The 16,095-nt window shown below is 47.5% G+C and overlaps 1 protein-coding gene across 1 annotated transcript; it reads left to right on the top strand.

Moving 5' to 3' along the window:
- Positions 1 to 3,306: 3,306 nt before the first annotated feature.
- On the top strand, positions 3,307 to 13,604 carry LOC125944978 (beta-scruin-like). Its single transcript, XM_049666469.1, has 7 exons — positions 3,307 to 3,499; positions 6,300 to 6,416; positions 7,110 to 7,308; positions 8,720 to 8,920; positions 9,886 to 10,094; positions 12,024 to 12,300; positions 13,207 to 13,604. The coding sequence occupies exons 1-7, from the start codon at positions 3,307 to 3,309 to the stop codon at positions 13,484 to 13,486; spliced, it is 1,476 nt and encodes a 491-aa protein (XP_049522426.1). The 3' UTR covers positions 13,487 to 13,604.
- The last annotated feature ends 2,491 nt before the right edge of the window (positions 13,605 to 16,095 follow it).

Raw genomic sequence — 16,095 nt, 5'->3', positions numbered from 1 at the left:
GAAAGGCGAGGATCAGGAAGGGAGAGAGCTGGTGAGGAGGAGACCGCATGCACATGCGCCGCGGCGCCCTCCTGGGTGTCGCCGCCCTCCTGTTTGCCATGGCTGCAGAGCGGCAGTTTCTTGATACAAACCACGAACCACAAATTACGGCTGCTTAAACAGCTTCGCTGTTAAAAAACAGTGAGCATGGACTTCGCATTCTCACAAATTTGACGTGCTTTGCGGCCGCTGAGAATTTGGCGGTTATTACACTGGAGAGGAATGTGGGATTGTCTGACTTGTTGCTTCAGTTCCGTACAGTCAGAAACACAGTGTAGCTTCTGTTCGTCACTGAGCACTCTTGGCACGAATTTTTCAGAAATGCGCCTCATGTTCAAAACATCCGACAAAATTCGCTTAACTGTACCGTATAACTGTCCTACAATGTCGCAGACATCCTTTATAGTTAGCCTGTGATTTCCAAGGATAGCTTTACAAACTTCCTCTATCGTTTCCGGATTTGTGCTCGTTGACGGGCGTCCAGAAGGTTCATCGTCGTCAACACACATTCGACCCTCTTTGAAGCGCTTATGCCATAAGAACGTCCTACTTTGGCTCATGGCGTCGACTCCAAAATCGTCCTCTAGCATACGATGAGTTTATGCCGCAGTTTTGTCAAGTTTAAAACAAAACTTGATGCAAATTCTTCGATTCTTGAAGTCTGCCATATTGGTTGCTAAGAAATGCGCCAAATCAGTGAAACATTGCGTTGCAAAACAACACTTCGCAAAACAATGCTTCTTCTTAAATGCAAGTCGTTCAGCACACTGATCCGCAAGGCATATTGCTAGCTATAGCTAGCGGCGGAAATATCTACCACACTCAGCTAGCCCGCGCTTTTCAAATTCCCGGAACTTTTGGGTAGCACCTCGTACCTCTTCTGTCACCTCGGCACTTCCATTATGGTGGATTGGCCAAGAATGTGCACATACCAATATCACATACGCAATGCCGAAGTTGTTTGTTCGGACACATACCCAGTGACCTAAGTTGTCTACTAAGCCAGGTATTAGGCAGCAGCAAGTTGTCTATTCAGGCACAAAACCAGGTGACCCTTGTTGTCTGTTCGGCAAGACAGCAGGGAAAAGCCAAAGAAAACTATCGCTTTAAAACTTTCTGCCCACGAGTTGTGCAACGTTCTCTACAATCGATGAATTGGCCGTGACAGACAATGCGTGGACTACGTAAGGCCCTAGGATCTTGATCAATGGGCCATGTAAGGTACATGTGAGGTACTATATAAGGTACAGGCATCGTACATATGTTTACCTGCGTGTGTGCGGATGTCCTTGCACCTTTAATCAAATATAGTTTTTATTATCTCTACACTGGGCGTTTCAGCGAAAACTGAGTAATTCCTAAAAGCAGTGGGCTAAGATTAAAAGGTGATTATTTGGCCAACGTATTACTAAAACACCTAATAAAAGCGAAATAAATCTATCTGGAAGAAAAGTAGCGTATCGGATATTTATAAGTAGTCGGTGAATGCCTAACTTATCTGTTTACTGAGGATTTTGGAGATTCAATGCGGCGGAAGCTCTGGATTAGTTGACCACACGGAGTTTCTTAACCTGCATCAATAGGCAGGCTATTTTCGTCATAATTCTGCCTTTGCGACTGGCAATCAAAACTGTTGTACTCTCCGGATTCGACGACCGACGTAATGATTTCGTGAGCGCTGCCACATATCTCGACGACCGCGAGTTCAGAAATTTCTAATATGCGTGATGCTCGCTCTTCTTTTTTTTTTCTTTTTTTAATTCCTCTCTACGGACCGCACATAATGAAGCTGAACGCCGAACCGCGCCCACTCGTTGGAGGTTCAATACTAAGGGCGTGTCACGTCATGGCTACGCCGCATTTCTGACATTTGCTTTTCTTTTTTCACATGTGTTCTCTCGTGGAACGCTTCTCTTTTTTTTTTCTTTTTTTTTCATTTTGTTAACCCTGCAGGTCTAATGATGGCGAACAGACTATGCCATGCTTGGCTATTCTCTCTGCAACTAACTTGGACAGCATCTTCACCCTCCTTCATTTTGTTTAGCGTTGTGATACTGGAAGATATAAGCAAACTGTATAATTAAAGGGACACTAAATATAAATTCAAAATCACTTTGGACTATAAGAACCTTCTCTCAAAGATTTGTTTTCATCTTTAGATAAAAAATTGAACGCATAAGCGTTTTATGGCTAGGTCTTCCGGAGGTTTCCGCCATCAGGGTGAAACAGAAACAACGTCATGGGCCGACAAGGCAGGCTGTGCACTCAAGCGGGCACAGCCTGCACGCCTGTGGCCAAACGCGTAGCAAATTTTGCCCTGTTTGTCCTTTTCACGGTAAGTGGATGAGGTTGTAGAGTTTTGTTTTTCTTCGTCACCTAGAAAGCAAACTTCGGGCGTAATATCGGCAGCCTTCATGAGATTGGTTCTCGATATCAAGAGATGATGGCCTAGCCACCAAAGCGGACCCTTCGCTATAGATTTCAGTGGCTTGGATTGGCGCGGCTTCAGCCAACGCGTGCTCTGCATCGCTCGTGAGAGCTCGCACCTTGAAACCATTTAAACACTTACTGACGCGCATAAACGCACGAACGCATCAAAGCACTTAAAGACGCGTGCACGGAAGACGTGGACAACAGTGGTCATACCACTTCGGCGCCCCTTATCTCGCGGTTTCTCGCGCCTTGAGACGATTGAAGCGCTCATTCACACTCACAAACCCACTAATGCGTCAGAATACTCTCTCTCTCCCTCTCTCTCCCTCTCTTTCTCTCTCTCTCTTTCTCTCTTTCTCTCTTTCTCTCTCTCTCTCTCTCGATTCCTAACCCTTACCATAAGTTGGGACTAGAGAAACCCTAGAGAGCTTCTTTCAATTTCCCCCTTCTAAGTCGCAGTGCGGCATCTTGGTTTAGCACTGTATCACGGCAACCCTGCATCAACCCGTTGAGAGAAAACGCTGCATCGACGACTAAGCGGTCGACTCACCAAGTTAGGTTGTCAGAAAAATCCACAGACAGACAGTATTCCAGGCTCTTCGAAACGCGGAAAGAACGCTGTGACTGTGCTAGTCAGTCGCACAAACTAAGGCCATCGCTGACCACGTATCACTCGCACACCTCCTTTCCACTAGACGACACAGCTGACACCGTACCGAGGCTCAGCCTCTTAAGTCTTCAAACTTCCCCATCTTCTCGTTCTTGTTTTGCATATTTACCTGGCATCGATGCACAAAACTTGCGACTCCACAGTTTCCAGCGCAGCGGGAGCCCATGTTTCACAGCGATCCCTTGGCCGACTACCTGCTCCGCAACCGGGCCGAGATCCCGCTCTCAGCGTGGAGCGACGACCCGTACGAGGGCCTCAGCGCCTGCACTTCGGGAGGGCACGCCCGCGACCCACGCTCGCCGGTGTTGCTCGTCGTGGGTGGTTTCGACCCGGAAGCACCAGGTGACACCGCCGTCGGTACGTATTAACTTGTTTAGACATTTCCAACGGCGGGCTCAGAAATGCAGAACCGATGCATGTTGGACGAGTCGGATTCCTTATTTAAATTAAAAAAGTTAAATTATGGGATTCTTCACGCGAAAACCACAATATGATTATGAGGCACGCCGTAGCGGGGGACTCCGGATTATTTTCATCCATCTGGGCTTCCCTAACGTACCTCCGATGCACAGTACACGGGTGTTTTTGCATTTCGCTCCCCGTCGAAATGCGGTCGCCACGATCGGGGTTTGATCCCGCGACCTCGTAATCTGTAGCACAACGCCATAGTCACTACGCCACCACGGCGGGTAGGACGAGTCGGATCCATTTCATCTTGAAGAAAAGGAACCGTAGAACAATACGGAGATAAAAGCATGAAGAGCAAACGCGTACCCTGTGTTGTTTTCGTACTTGTGAGTTTTCGCGCCGTAATTACTCGAAGTGAATGTCGGCTAAGAAGTGCCGGGTTATTACCGCCAGCTGCAGGCCTCGAGAAAGCACTGTGCAAGGCGTGGAACAAGAACAGGGCATCGCATGCTCAGTGAGAAGTCGTTTCAAGCGTGCAGGTTGTGTCACCGCTGCAATAAGAAGCGCACCGTTGGCACTCCTTAAACAAGTGTGCTTTACTCGGCGCTGCCGCACGCAAAAGCAGCGCGTTTTATGTTGCCCGCGGCCGCACAATGATATTGCGAGGCAACATCTGCTCTTGCGCAGACAGCGCTGAGCAGCGAAGCTAACTGTAGCAGTGTGCTGATTTGCTGTGCTAAATTCAAGGTGAGCAAGCGAGCGTCAGGCTGTAAAAGATTCGACATCTTCTTACAAGTCGCCTGCCTCTACCCTTGTCGTGCGCGACCGTGCTCTTGTTTTGGCAGTAAATCGACTCTTCCACCCAATCAAGAGCTCTCTCACGGTGGTTGCCTGTGGCTCGAGAGGCCGCATCGATGTTTCTGTGCCTTTCTCAAAGCAGCTTAATTGACTTCCGTTTTTCGGCTTGCACATTTTTGCACCGTCGCAATGCCATTGGGTAGCTTTCAAAACTTCATCCTCACTTCCAACTGTGTTTCACCCGAATTTGCTAACCTATGGACTGTTTTTCCTTTTCCTGGTGTGTTCTCATCTGTACTTCTGAAGTGCGTTCGTACTGACCGTCATATTATACCTTTTGTCTATGCGCCTAACCTTTCAGGCATTCGCTATGTCAAGTTGATCGCCCAACTATCCACTAGGCAATGCGCCCGTGCAGCAAGCGGTGCGAAGCGTCGCGAAGGCTAGAGCGCGTACTCCCTGCAGGCACCCCATGTCACGACGACGCAATATCCAGCCAAACGAACGGGCTCAGAAAAATATGCTTTCCCCACTACTCGTAGTGGGGAAAGTGCTACAATTTCGTAGCAAATTTCTAAGGCGATGCTTTCCCCACACATTGTGGGCTATTGTGGAGAAGCCAGCTTCACAATACAATTTCGTAGCAAATTTTTAAGGCGATGCTTTCCCCACACATTGTGTGTTATTGTGGAGAAGCCAGCTTCACAGTACAATTTCGTAGCGAATTTTTAAGGCGTAAGTCTTAAATGGCTCATGAGTCGAAAAAATTACCGTCCAGCGGAATGTCACCAAACTTGATGGGAGTCGAAGCCACGCCCTTTGGTGTTAAATAAGGAAGTTTATTAAGGCACAGTTAACTCACATAGCGTTAAGGCACTCGAACCCACGACCTTTGGTGTTAAGGCACAGTTAATTAGGTTAATTAAGACGCTCCAACCACGACTTTCGCTGAGAGAAAACACGTAATAGGAAGTAACAACGCATTCGAATGAGAATGTCTAGTAATTTAATAAATGAGCGTGATAGCTCGTGAGCGCGCAGGCTTTCACCTTCGTCCTCTTTAGCTTATGCTAAAGTGACTGTCAACGTTTATTAGTACACTCATGGGCACGACCACTAAATTCACTTTTAAGAACAACTTACAGGTGTCACTGTGTTCGCAGGAGTAGCCACAACAATAACCACGGTCGTACCAACAGGTGCACAGATGGCGCGCAACTGTGGCTGCGACTAACCAGACGTGTATTCCAGGTTTCAGCCCTGCAGTGAAAGTTGCGAGTTATTGCAGGTAGCAGGTACTCTGAGAAGGTTGTAGAATTTTGAAGATTTACCATGGTGTGGAAGGCTGCCACAGTATAATTCAACTTACTTTGATGTGTGCGTAGAAGCGCCGTAATCACCCTTCAAATTTTTTTTCGAAGTTCCGCCCCCATCGCGCGTTGAGTGTTGCGGCGAGAAAACCGGCCGCGAGGATGGCGTCAACACAGGGGTCATGTGAGCGCTTCATTTGAATCACGCGCCTCGCCGATACCCACGATGACGTCACGATCGTCTTCGTCATCAGAGCCCGTTAACTGATCCGCGGTCAGCCGCACACGCTGCTACTCATTTTTGCTAAATCAAAGCTACTTGCGGTGAACTGTAGCCTGTTAAACTATGATTTTTGTATTCAGGGGTTGAGCAACTTGATGTGTTGAGTTGAACAAACCCGTTATGTTTCCTTTGCTCGTTTGTATTTTTGTGCTTCAGGTTGGTGGATGATAATATTCTCTTTCATGAATCTGTTTCCGCCTTGAATGCTTCTGCAGAATTGATAATTCACATAATCATGCGGGTTTTACGAAGAATCCCTTGTTATCATTAGTTCTTTTAGATATCCTACGGCGCATATCAAGTTATTTAATAGAGTTAGCTTTCTTCCTTAAAACTGCGTACGTTTTCCCCTTCGCAGGCACCAAGATTCTTCGGTACCACATTGAAAAGAATGTCTGGGAAAAGCTAGAAAGTTTCCCGATGCCCCGGCATCACCACTGTGCAGTGCTGCATAGAGACAAATTGTACATCACAGGTAAGCACGAAGTAACCTATCCAGTTCTTTCCTTTCTTTCATCTCGCAAAATCAATTATCTAAACTCTTCGCTTACCAATTACAAACTCACAGAAACATATTCACCGTGACGCAGGTTTATTAAGAGATTCTGGTATCGTTGCTTCTCGAGGTACTTCATTGCATTAAATAAATTAGCGTGGGCTTTGGCCTGCTTGACATTGGGTATTAGAATTGGGTACCATTGATTCCGCCATCTCGGTGTCGAAGGCGCAAGTGATGAGGTTTCCAGTGTGAGCTGTTTCTTTCCTTTGGTTGCATTTCTGTGCGGCATTTCATTTTAATCAAGTGCTTTGTACGAAGTGAGCACTTTCTACTAATTTTGTTGCTTCACTGCCAACACCATCGCCAAATGGAATGAAGCGTTGGAACCTCGCCAGGAGTAAGTCTTTCCTTCCGCGTTCTCTATTTTGGCACACGTAAAATTATAAGCAGCTGAGCTGCCAAAACCACCAGTTTTGCGATATTCGATCCTACGTCGAGTCTTCCTCGAATATCGTTGACTAGCAGAGCTCGGGCTTCAATCATCCAGCTGAAATTTACTCACTCTTTCTTTGGCACATAAAAAAATGCCATTAGTTTAGCGTGCGGATCCGTCACTTTACCTTATTTTTCGACCGTTCGCTGCGCAAGTAACCCATAACGGAGTGACAGGTTTCAACTGGCAGGAGGCTACGACAACTACCAGACCGCATCGTTCGAACCTGGAGCCGACCTGCATGTGCTTCTCGTACGATCTCACGAAGAAGCAATGGCAGCCGCTACCCAACATGGCGCGCAGCAGGGCGTACCACGCCGCCGCCTGCTTCGATGGCACGCTCTTCGTAGTCGGGGGCAGGAGCTCAAATGGAGAGTGAGTGAGCCAACGATTCGGCCCTCGCGTGCACGAACTGCATGCAAAACACTACGTGTACGCGTAGACTGAGTGCTGCCTTCGACACACGTTTGTGAAGCATAAGAACATCTCCGTTTGGTTTTAGAATCAAGGCAGATGAACGCAGATGTAACTCGTAGGCCTTTTAGAGCACTTCGAAGTTGGTAAATTGAGTGTGCTAAATAGGGACACCACGACGATTCTGACGTTTGCGGACGATTCGATAATTTCTGCTACAGGCGCGAGAGAGGAAGGGAGGCAGGGAACAAAGAAGAGAGGCCAGGCATTGGGATGAAGAAAAACAAAATTTCTAGACCTGCGAGAAGCTTTAGTGCTCACAGCTCACAAGCAGCAACAGCATAACCTGACAATACGAATAGGCGGCCACGCGCACACTCTATTTAAGGCTCAGATCGGCACATACAGCCCTCACTATAAAAGGACTGTAGTTATGCTGCCGTATATAGCTAGAAAAGATTGGTTACTTGCGTAATGACGCCTGGCACATCAACCGGTAACCGACTCTGACTGCATGGAGGAATTCAACCCTTTCTTTCTTTTTACATCTTCATCATTACTTGAGATGCTTCTCAGCGACGATTTCAGTTCGGTTACACGCTCTCGACAAGAAGCCTTGAAATTTTCAGGCTTCAGGCGTTTCCGCGTTAAACAGATGTTCATGCGTAAACTCAGTCATAAAAGAACAGACGTGCAGCGCTGATTTCTTTGTGATAAGCATCATTAAGTTAGGTCCTCCTGCACGCACCCTACGAGCAACGCTTACAGAGAATGCGTATACCTAATTACCGTAAAAACCGGACCATAGGTCGAACCGGAATATAGGTCGACCCCCCAATTAACCAATTCTAAAAACGAAAAAAAAAATTTTTAAATGGCAAAAGTACCGAAAGACACCGTTACCTTTAAACAAATGCGACTCAGCCGGTTGCACAATAGTGACAGTATTTATTTAAATGCTGCTCCGTGCCGTGATGATAAGGTGCTGACAAACACGCGGGTCGATGGTCGCACGATACGAAGCCCATCGCGTACTCAATCGCCTTTTTCTTGAAAGTGACCGTGAATTGCCGTCGGCTTCCGCTCATTTTGAAACAAAATGTGAAAAAGCAGCCTGAATGCGATGGCGAAGGCGGCTGTTTACTTCATCTGCCCATTGTTGCAAGACTTCCGTAGTTTTTCCGCCAATGTCCGGTATATAAGACGAGGGTAGACTTTTCGCTATGGTTTTTTTGAAAAAAAGTTCGACCTATATTCCGGTTTTGACCGTAGTATTCAAATAAAATTATTTCAGCTATCAACCTGCTCCTTTTCCTCCGGTTTTGCGTTTTAGAGAGGCGCTTAACACAATTTCTACCTCACGGCCCCGCAGGATCCTGTCGTCGGTGGAGGCATTGTGCCTGGAGGAGCGGCGCCAGTGGCAGGAGCTGCCGTGCCGCCTGTGCAGGCCTCGCATGGCCGCAGGCAGCACGCAGATGGACGGCCGCCTCTGGCTCGCCGGCGGGCTCACCGACTCCCGAGCAGGCCTCGTAGTCATCTCGGACGTCGACTGCTTCGACTTGAGCAGCTGCGAGTACGCACGGCCATTTCTTCTTCTTCTTCTTCTTCTTCTTCTTCTTCTTCTTCTTCTTCTTCTTCTTCTTCTTCTTCTTCACCCAAAGTTACATAGAGTTCATGATGACGTGAGCATAATTCGCATAACGTGGAGCCGAACCTCTGCCTCGGCAACTAACTTAACCTGCGGGGTGCCTGATTATAAGGCACGCCGTAATGGGGGACTCCGGATTAATTTTGACCACCTATAGGGCTCTTTAACGTGCGTCTAAGTCTAAGTACACGGGCGTTTTTGCATTTTGTCCCCGTCGAAATGCGGCCGCCGCGGCTGGGATCGAATCTGCGTCCTCGAGCTCAGCAGCGAAATGCCATAGCCACTGAGATGCCACGGCAGGTATATCCTTTGCCTCTGCCATAGGGTAACACATAGGGTGAACGGCAGCAGTAGAGTTGTTCGTGTGGAGATCATTGTTAAGAATCACGTTGATTGTTTGAACCGCCTTTCCTTCTAAACACACGTATGAAGCTCCCTTGTCCTGTCGTCTTTCACGTGACCGTTGTTTTTGCGCTAAACAAGTAATTATGGATTCGCACCAACTAGCCCGCCAACGCATTGTACACGTATGAAGGATTCTTCGTCTTTTTTTCGGTGTGATGGCTGAACCTGTGTTCACTTAGGAAAAATAAAATTCTACGGGGGCACAAGGTCAAAAAAGTAGGAGGAAATGGAAAACGTAAGTCTAGCGACTGTCCACATAACTTGAGACCACACAATAAAAGGTGGGGAAACAGCGCAGAAGAAAAAAAACATTTAAGAGGAAGGAGACGAGTGCTATCACTGCAAGTCATTTGACTTGTCACTCATTTAGCGACCGCTTTATGTAACCAACACGGGTGCCTATTGGTGGACTACGGCAACAAACTAATGAGCGCTCCTCGTCATGAGTGCTTTGCCGCATATGCAACTCCACAAGATGTATGCAGGTTCTACTTCCACGTGAGCTTTCTTCCGACTCCCCGATGCTTCTTCTCGCTGGTGGCGGTGGACAACAAGTTGTTCGCGCTGGGCGGCTGCTCGGTGAGGGACAACGAGCTGGACAGCCTGGGCGACGTGTGGTCGTGCCTGGACCACTGCTGGGAGCGGAGAGGCACCTTCGACCAGGGATACCACGACGTGGGCACCGTCGCCTACGGTGAGTGCAGCGATATGGCCGACAAAATGGAACGATATATGTCAAGGTCACTCAGTATTTGATTATGACATTGCGTATTCCATAAGCTCTTCGCACACAACACTCTTTAAAGAAGGGGGTGCAGAGGAAGGCAGCTTTAAAAAGCGTTTATTCTCATATTTACTTAACTTGTGAATGCTGTGATGTAATTTAACATGTTCTGTTTGCTTCATTTACGTGTAAACCATTATATCTGTTTAACAGTTCACCACATCTCAGTCCACTTGTTTCCTTGTGTCAGTACTTGTGAAAACCCTGCCCCTTGGCTACATTTCACTTCCCCTGATTTGTTTTGCTTTTAATTGATTACAAGATGTAATTCTGTACAGCGTTATGCCATGTTTTCAGTTTGCTTGTTTTCTTCCATTAATACATGTTAACAATTCTACCTCTTTGTTGCATTTGCATTAACCTGAATTGTTTTGTTACTTTTTATTTGTTGAAAGCGAAATTCGGTATACTATTATATAATGTTTCAATTATTCTGCTGTCGTGTGTAATTATTTGTAGACAACTTTACAACTTTGCTGCATTTGCTCTAACCTAATTTGTTTTGTTCTTATTAATTAGAACAGGAGGTCCCCTTACAGACTTGAGCTTTGGGACCTCCTTCTGTATACCTTGTTACTGTGATTTTATTTTCGTGAATGAATAAATAAAATTCTTCTTCTTCTTCTTCTTCAGAATAGGGAACCTTTTCATAGACACACAGGCTCAAGCGCTGGTGTAGCCGTGCGTATGAAGGTGCTCTAGCTCAGGAGACGACGTTTCGCAGCTTTATACTCGAGCTTTGCATGTATAGCGTCTCCAGCAGGCTCTGCAGTAGTGTTTCTTAAACTGTCGTTCGCAGAGCCCTACGAGTCGTCTAGAGGGGTCAATGAGGTGATCGGGTAGTGACCTAAAGGCCCGTATGCCTATCAAGGCCCCTGTCCAAATATCAAGATACCGACGAGGTGATACGACGAGGTGAAAGGAATGTAGCTTCCCCGTACCGCTTCACAGAGATATGCAAAACTGGAAAGGAAGAGGATATAAGAAACAGCATGAGAAGTGGAGCAGGAGAGACATAATCGAACGAAATTGGGAAATAGTGTGGCAAGGGAAATCGTGTAACAAAGAGCAAAATTTTATGTAAGCAGGGAAGTGCAACAAATTGATTCACCTAGCATCCTGTAGTTAAGGAGAGGAGACCTACCCCGTCACGCCTTTATTGGTTGTCCTTTCTGTAATTGGCCTTGTATAACTAGCTCGCCTGAGCTTCACGCCGGACTCGCCTCCTTCCCCGACTCTGACCAGCCACTATAAAAGCCAGAACCACCTATCCTCAGATTGTACCAGAAGAATAGAAAACTGTTCCCATCCATCGACACGGAGCTAATTAGATGGCAAGGCACATTCATTAGGCAAGTACAAACAAATATATTAACACAAACCAGAAACTATTTTATACGGAGATTCGTAACTGACTCCCTGTGAAAGTGTAAATACTGCAACGGGCACTCTAACGCAACACGCATTATATGAAAACGTAGACCCCGATCTCCATAACTTCCTTCCTATAGGCTCAACTCAGCCTATGCATATGTAATGTCTCCTCCTGGTGCGTGGCTATCTTCTCCCAAGTGGCATTCTCAGGCCAGATCCACCTGGCACCAACCTTACTTGGTCGCTTACATCGAATCGGCAATGATGCGAGCGACCAGCGAGCCTCTGGACTGAGGCTCGCTGCTATAATCACTGCTATAACTACTATAATCACTAGTATACTCTGCTACTGACCACTGCTGTAGCCGTGATTATCCGATAGAGTTTTCTCTCTCTCCCTTGGCTTGAAGGTGGAACAGTAACGTCACGTCACCTTAAAATAGGGAACGCCTTGGGGTGACGCAGGCGACAGCGTCTACATGGTGGGCGGCCTGTCGTCGGACACCAAGTCGGGCATCCGTGCCGTGTCCTGCTACCGCACCGCGCTCAACGCCTTCACGCCCAGCCTGGCGCCCCTGCCCCGGGCGCTGTGCGGAGCCGCCGTGGTCGTGCTGCCTCCGATGGATCTCGGAGTGGCTGACTCCACCGGCGGGGACTGCAAGCGTTGGACGGCCAACTGTCGGGCCGGCGGCGGAGGGGGCTCCGACGTCGAGAGCGAGCCCTTCCCCAACATGGACAGATGGTGAGTGAGGGCGACGGAGATATCCTCTCCTGCCCAACGGAGATATCGCAAGCGAGGTTGAGTGGAGAAAAGAAAGTATAGATAGATGAACAACAGGGCCTCCTCCTCCTTCTCATGGTCCGTATCCACAAAAATATTCTTACGCTAGTGCTGTTCGTGAGACAAAATGCCAGCCAATCGTGATGTTAGACATATTATCACCAAAGGCAGCCGGCCAGTGGCAAACATCACTTATGACCGAAAATAATTGCGAATTCAACCCTAGCCGAACAGTACTCGGTAGGTAAAGGGGAAATGTAAATGTATGGTAGATGGGATATGCAGAGGGTATATGCAAGAAAGGTTGCGAAGTAAAGCTATATAGACTACCATCATCAGCACAAACTATTAAGGCAGTGGGTGTGGAAGCGGTATCTATTTCAGAAATATTATGCAAGTATTGCCATGAAAGATGTGGTCCAAATCGTAGTTTCTAACAAATAGGTTAGGTGCTTACAGCTTCGCGCTCAGCAACAAAACGCCACCGCAGCGGGTGCTGCGCGCAAATGCTGTCCCACTTTGGAATAAATGAGAAGTTGCTTCATTTGGTCACATTAGGGGGCCGATTGTGCAACGCCTGTTTCAATGGGGAACGCCGATAACGCTCGCGCATTGCCTAGTTTATTCTATATACTAGTTTGTTTGTTGTTGTTTTTTTTCTCTCTCTCTCTTTAACCATTCCTATTGTAACTTCCCTGTACCTTCTCTCTATCTCTCCTATTATTTCGTATATTCTCCCATGGCCGCCAGACAGTTCACGTGTCCTCTGCAAAGTGAGACATTTACGGCGGCTACGGTATTTTCCTTCCTTTCTCCCCCTCTCCCCTCCCCCCTTCCTAACTGCAATATATTGCTACTGCTACGCAGCACACGGGTAGCACCTGTGACGGACTCCGGGCGCAGCTCGTCGGCTGGTTCTGCGCCTCCACGCCGTGCACAGGCCGGACCACAGCCCAATCAAGGGGACCCCTGGCTCACGTGGCGCCGTTCGAGCACAGAACGCCAGTCGTCGATCTTCAGCGAGCCCACTGCCGCCGCCATCGCCGCTGCAGCCGCAGCGCCAACTGAAAGAGCACAGCAAGCCCGTCAGCAGTCGCCGCCGCGCTGCGCCCATTCCGAGTACAGGAGACTCGAGGCCAGCAAGTAGGCTCCCGAACATGGTTCCTCGTTCCACGCTATATAGTGCGTCGTTGAAGGACATTCTTCTTTACTTTTTTCTTTTTTTTTTATGTGAGCCCTTCTGTGACTGCTCAGGAGTGAGCACCACTGAACTACAGGAGTGACCGAATGTTCAATAAACAAAGTGTGCAGCACTGGTCGACATTTTTTTTTTCCTCCTTTCGTCATTTTCACGCCATCGTGCCATACTTATCGAGAAAACACATGGGACGGACATGGCACAGCTGCGAAATATAACCTAGCGACTAGCCTCCTGAGCACTTGAGCGCGCGTACAGTGTTTGTCAAAATAATTTACGTATGTGTCTAATACTCGTATGCGCTTCTTGTTTCTTGTGAAAATGTGAGGGCTTCGTTAAAAAAAATACGATAAGTAATGATTGTAATGCATGCTATTGTCACTGCTGTCACGTTTGTGTGGTTCCTAGACCATTTGGAAACTGCCAGCAGCTAGTCTTAGCCGAGCAGGCTATACCCGGGTGTGCTACAATAATAGTTTACTTTATCTTTATATGAGATCGATCCACTCAGCCTAAATCAAAAAATAACTGTGAACCGTCCGGTGAGTCCGCTATTATAATTATACACACCTAACTCGCACCCTTACACCTAAAAACGGTGCAAGGGTGTGATTTATAGACAAATTTACACCCTTATTTACATTTAAGGGCGCAAGTTATTTTACAGTACAAGAATGTTCCTGGGAGCGAGGGTTAAAGCGCTGCTCCCCTTTCTGACCTTTTGAGCTTTGAAGATGCTACAGTGAGACGCGTGATATACCCCCATACATATATTCCTAGTCGAGTGACAGCTTGGCTCAAATTGCACAACCAGCACAACAAACTCGCGTCTTCATACTTCAAGTTGTTGGAGCGCCGGTGCACTTTTCTTTTAGTTATACCGCTTGCTGGCAAGCCAGCTTGCAAACATTATATAGCATTTTTGGAAGTGATGTGGGACTTCGTGTGACCTCGCAAATAGCTACGAGTGCTGCATGTGTTTGTGATCGTTAATGCTGATGTGCAGCGGTGTCCTTTTATGGAAGTTGCTAGTAATATTCATTTTTCGTAGCTTTGGTTCCTATCACACAAGCTAATTAATGTATGATTGTATAGTGGTACGTACCGTTTATTTTTATTTCTTCGTCCTTTTTTTACGTATTTCTGTTTTAAAGCACTTGAACGGTTTTGTTTGTGAGCGTTGGGATGTATGCACTTCTGTTGACGCCTTGTTGAGAGTCGGAAACCCGTGTCAAGCTGCAGCTTTTTAGTACCGGTTGAAACGAGTTAATAGTAGCGCAGGCAGGGAACAAGGTCACGAGAAGGCGCAAAAGAATGCACACACGAATACACACACAGCATGTGTATTCTTTTGTGCCTCCTCGTGGCCGTGTTCCCTGTCCATGCTACAACTCGCTCGTTTCAGGATGAGTAACCAACTAGCCCACATCGCCACTCCAATTTAGTTCCGGTTACTCCTTTCTAGAAAAGGAAATAAAATCGAATCCAATTGATTTATTTCTTGTGTGTGCCGATAGCTTCATTTCTCGCCCTTGATCTGGATAACAGCTTTCGAGGCCTGCGGTCAGACGACTTCTCCAGTTAAAATGAAAGACCACATATCTCTCTATAATGGCAGCGGAGGCAACGTTTATATCCGCGGGTACGTGCTCAGCTATGCTTTACAATATATGTGCTTTGCGAAACAGATGATGTCAATGCGGCTGTCATGATACCAGCGCGTACAACTCCAGAGTGATAGCATGCGGTAGTTTTCTATTCCTCTTCATTTCATCGATCAACCGTACAGTCATTAGTTAGTCCAAACTTCAATGCGAAGAAAGGAACTCGTAGCTTACAGTGTCATACATAGTGCCGAAGGAATTACATAGCACGTCACCGCAGCAGTCCCCGTCACGCGTTGACCGTCCTGGGAACTATCGAAAAAGGACTCCATAAGTAAGTAAGCCACATGGTGGAGATCCGTCAGTCCGGCAGTGGTAGACCGCGGAGGACGCTAGAAAAAGCACGCCCGTGGATGAGGTCCAGTGCAACACAAGACGCAGCTACGGAACTGGCTTTCTCGAAGAACGGAGCCATGTCGGTTTACAGTTAAGTACGACCGGTGAGGTCAAGAGCGCGTTGCATCAGCTTCTGAAGGGTAAGCATTCTTCCGCATTATGCCAACCTCTGACAAACAAGCCGCACCCACCCCGTGAGCACGGCTGCGACGTCGCGATTCAGTGATTCCCCTCTCACGTGGGACCACCCGGAAACAAGGCTGCCGACGAGCTGGCAAGGCAGGCTCACGACCCCTGCACCCCATTCTCGACGAGCCCGTCGTCGTTGGGCGGCGCGGGCCACAACGTTAGGCTAGAGTTACTGTATATGCTGCACATACAGTGACTCGACGTTCGGATAAAGAATATCGAATTGTGTGGTTTTACGTGTCAAAACCACGATTTGATTATGAGGCACGCCGTAGTGGGGTACGTACCCGCGATTAATTTTGACCACCAGATCTTTAACGTGCCCCCAATGCATGGCACACGGGCGTTTTTGCATTTCGCCCCCATCTA

The sequence above is a fragment of the Dermacentor silvarum genome, chromosome 4 (assembly GCF_013339745.2).
Source record: "Dermacentor silvarum isolate Dsil-2018 chromosome 4, BIME_Dsil_1.4, whole genome shotgun sequence".
Taxonomy (NCBI): domain Eukaryota; kingdom Metazoa; phylum Arthropoda; class Arachnida; order Ixodida; family Ixodidae; genus Dermacentor; species Dermacentor silvarum.
This window is presented reverse-complemented; position numbering and strand designations above follow the sequence as displayed.

Coding starts and splice junctions, on each gene's coding strand:
- LOC125944978 (XM_049666469.1), top strand. CDS start 3,307: ATGTTTCACAGCGATCCCTTGGCCGACTACCTGCTCCGCAACCGGGCC. Junction 7,309..8,719: donor GGCAGGAGCTCAAATGGAGA/GTGAGTGAGCCA, acceptor ACGGCCCCGCAG/GATCCTGTCGTCGGTGGAGG. Junction 8,921..9,885: donor TTCGACTTGAGCAGCTGCGA/GTACGCACGGCC, acceptor AGATGTATGCAG/GTTCTACTTCCACGTGAGCT.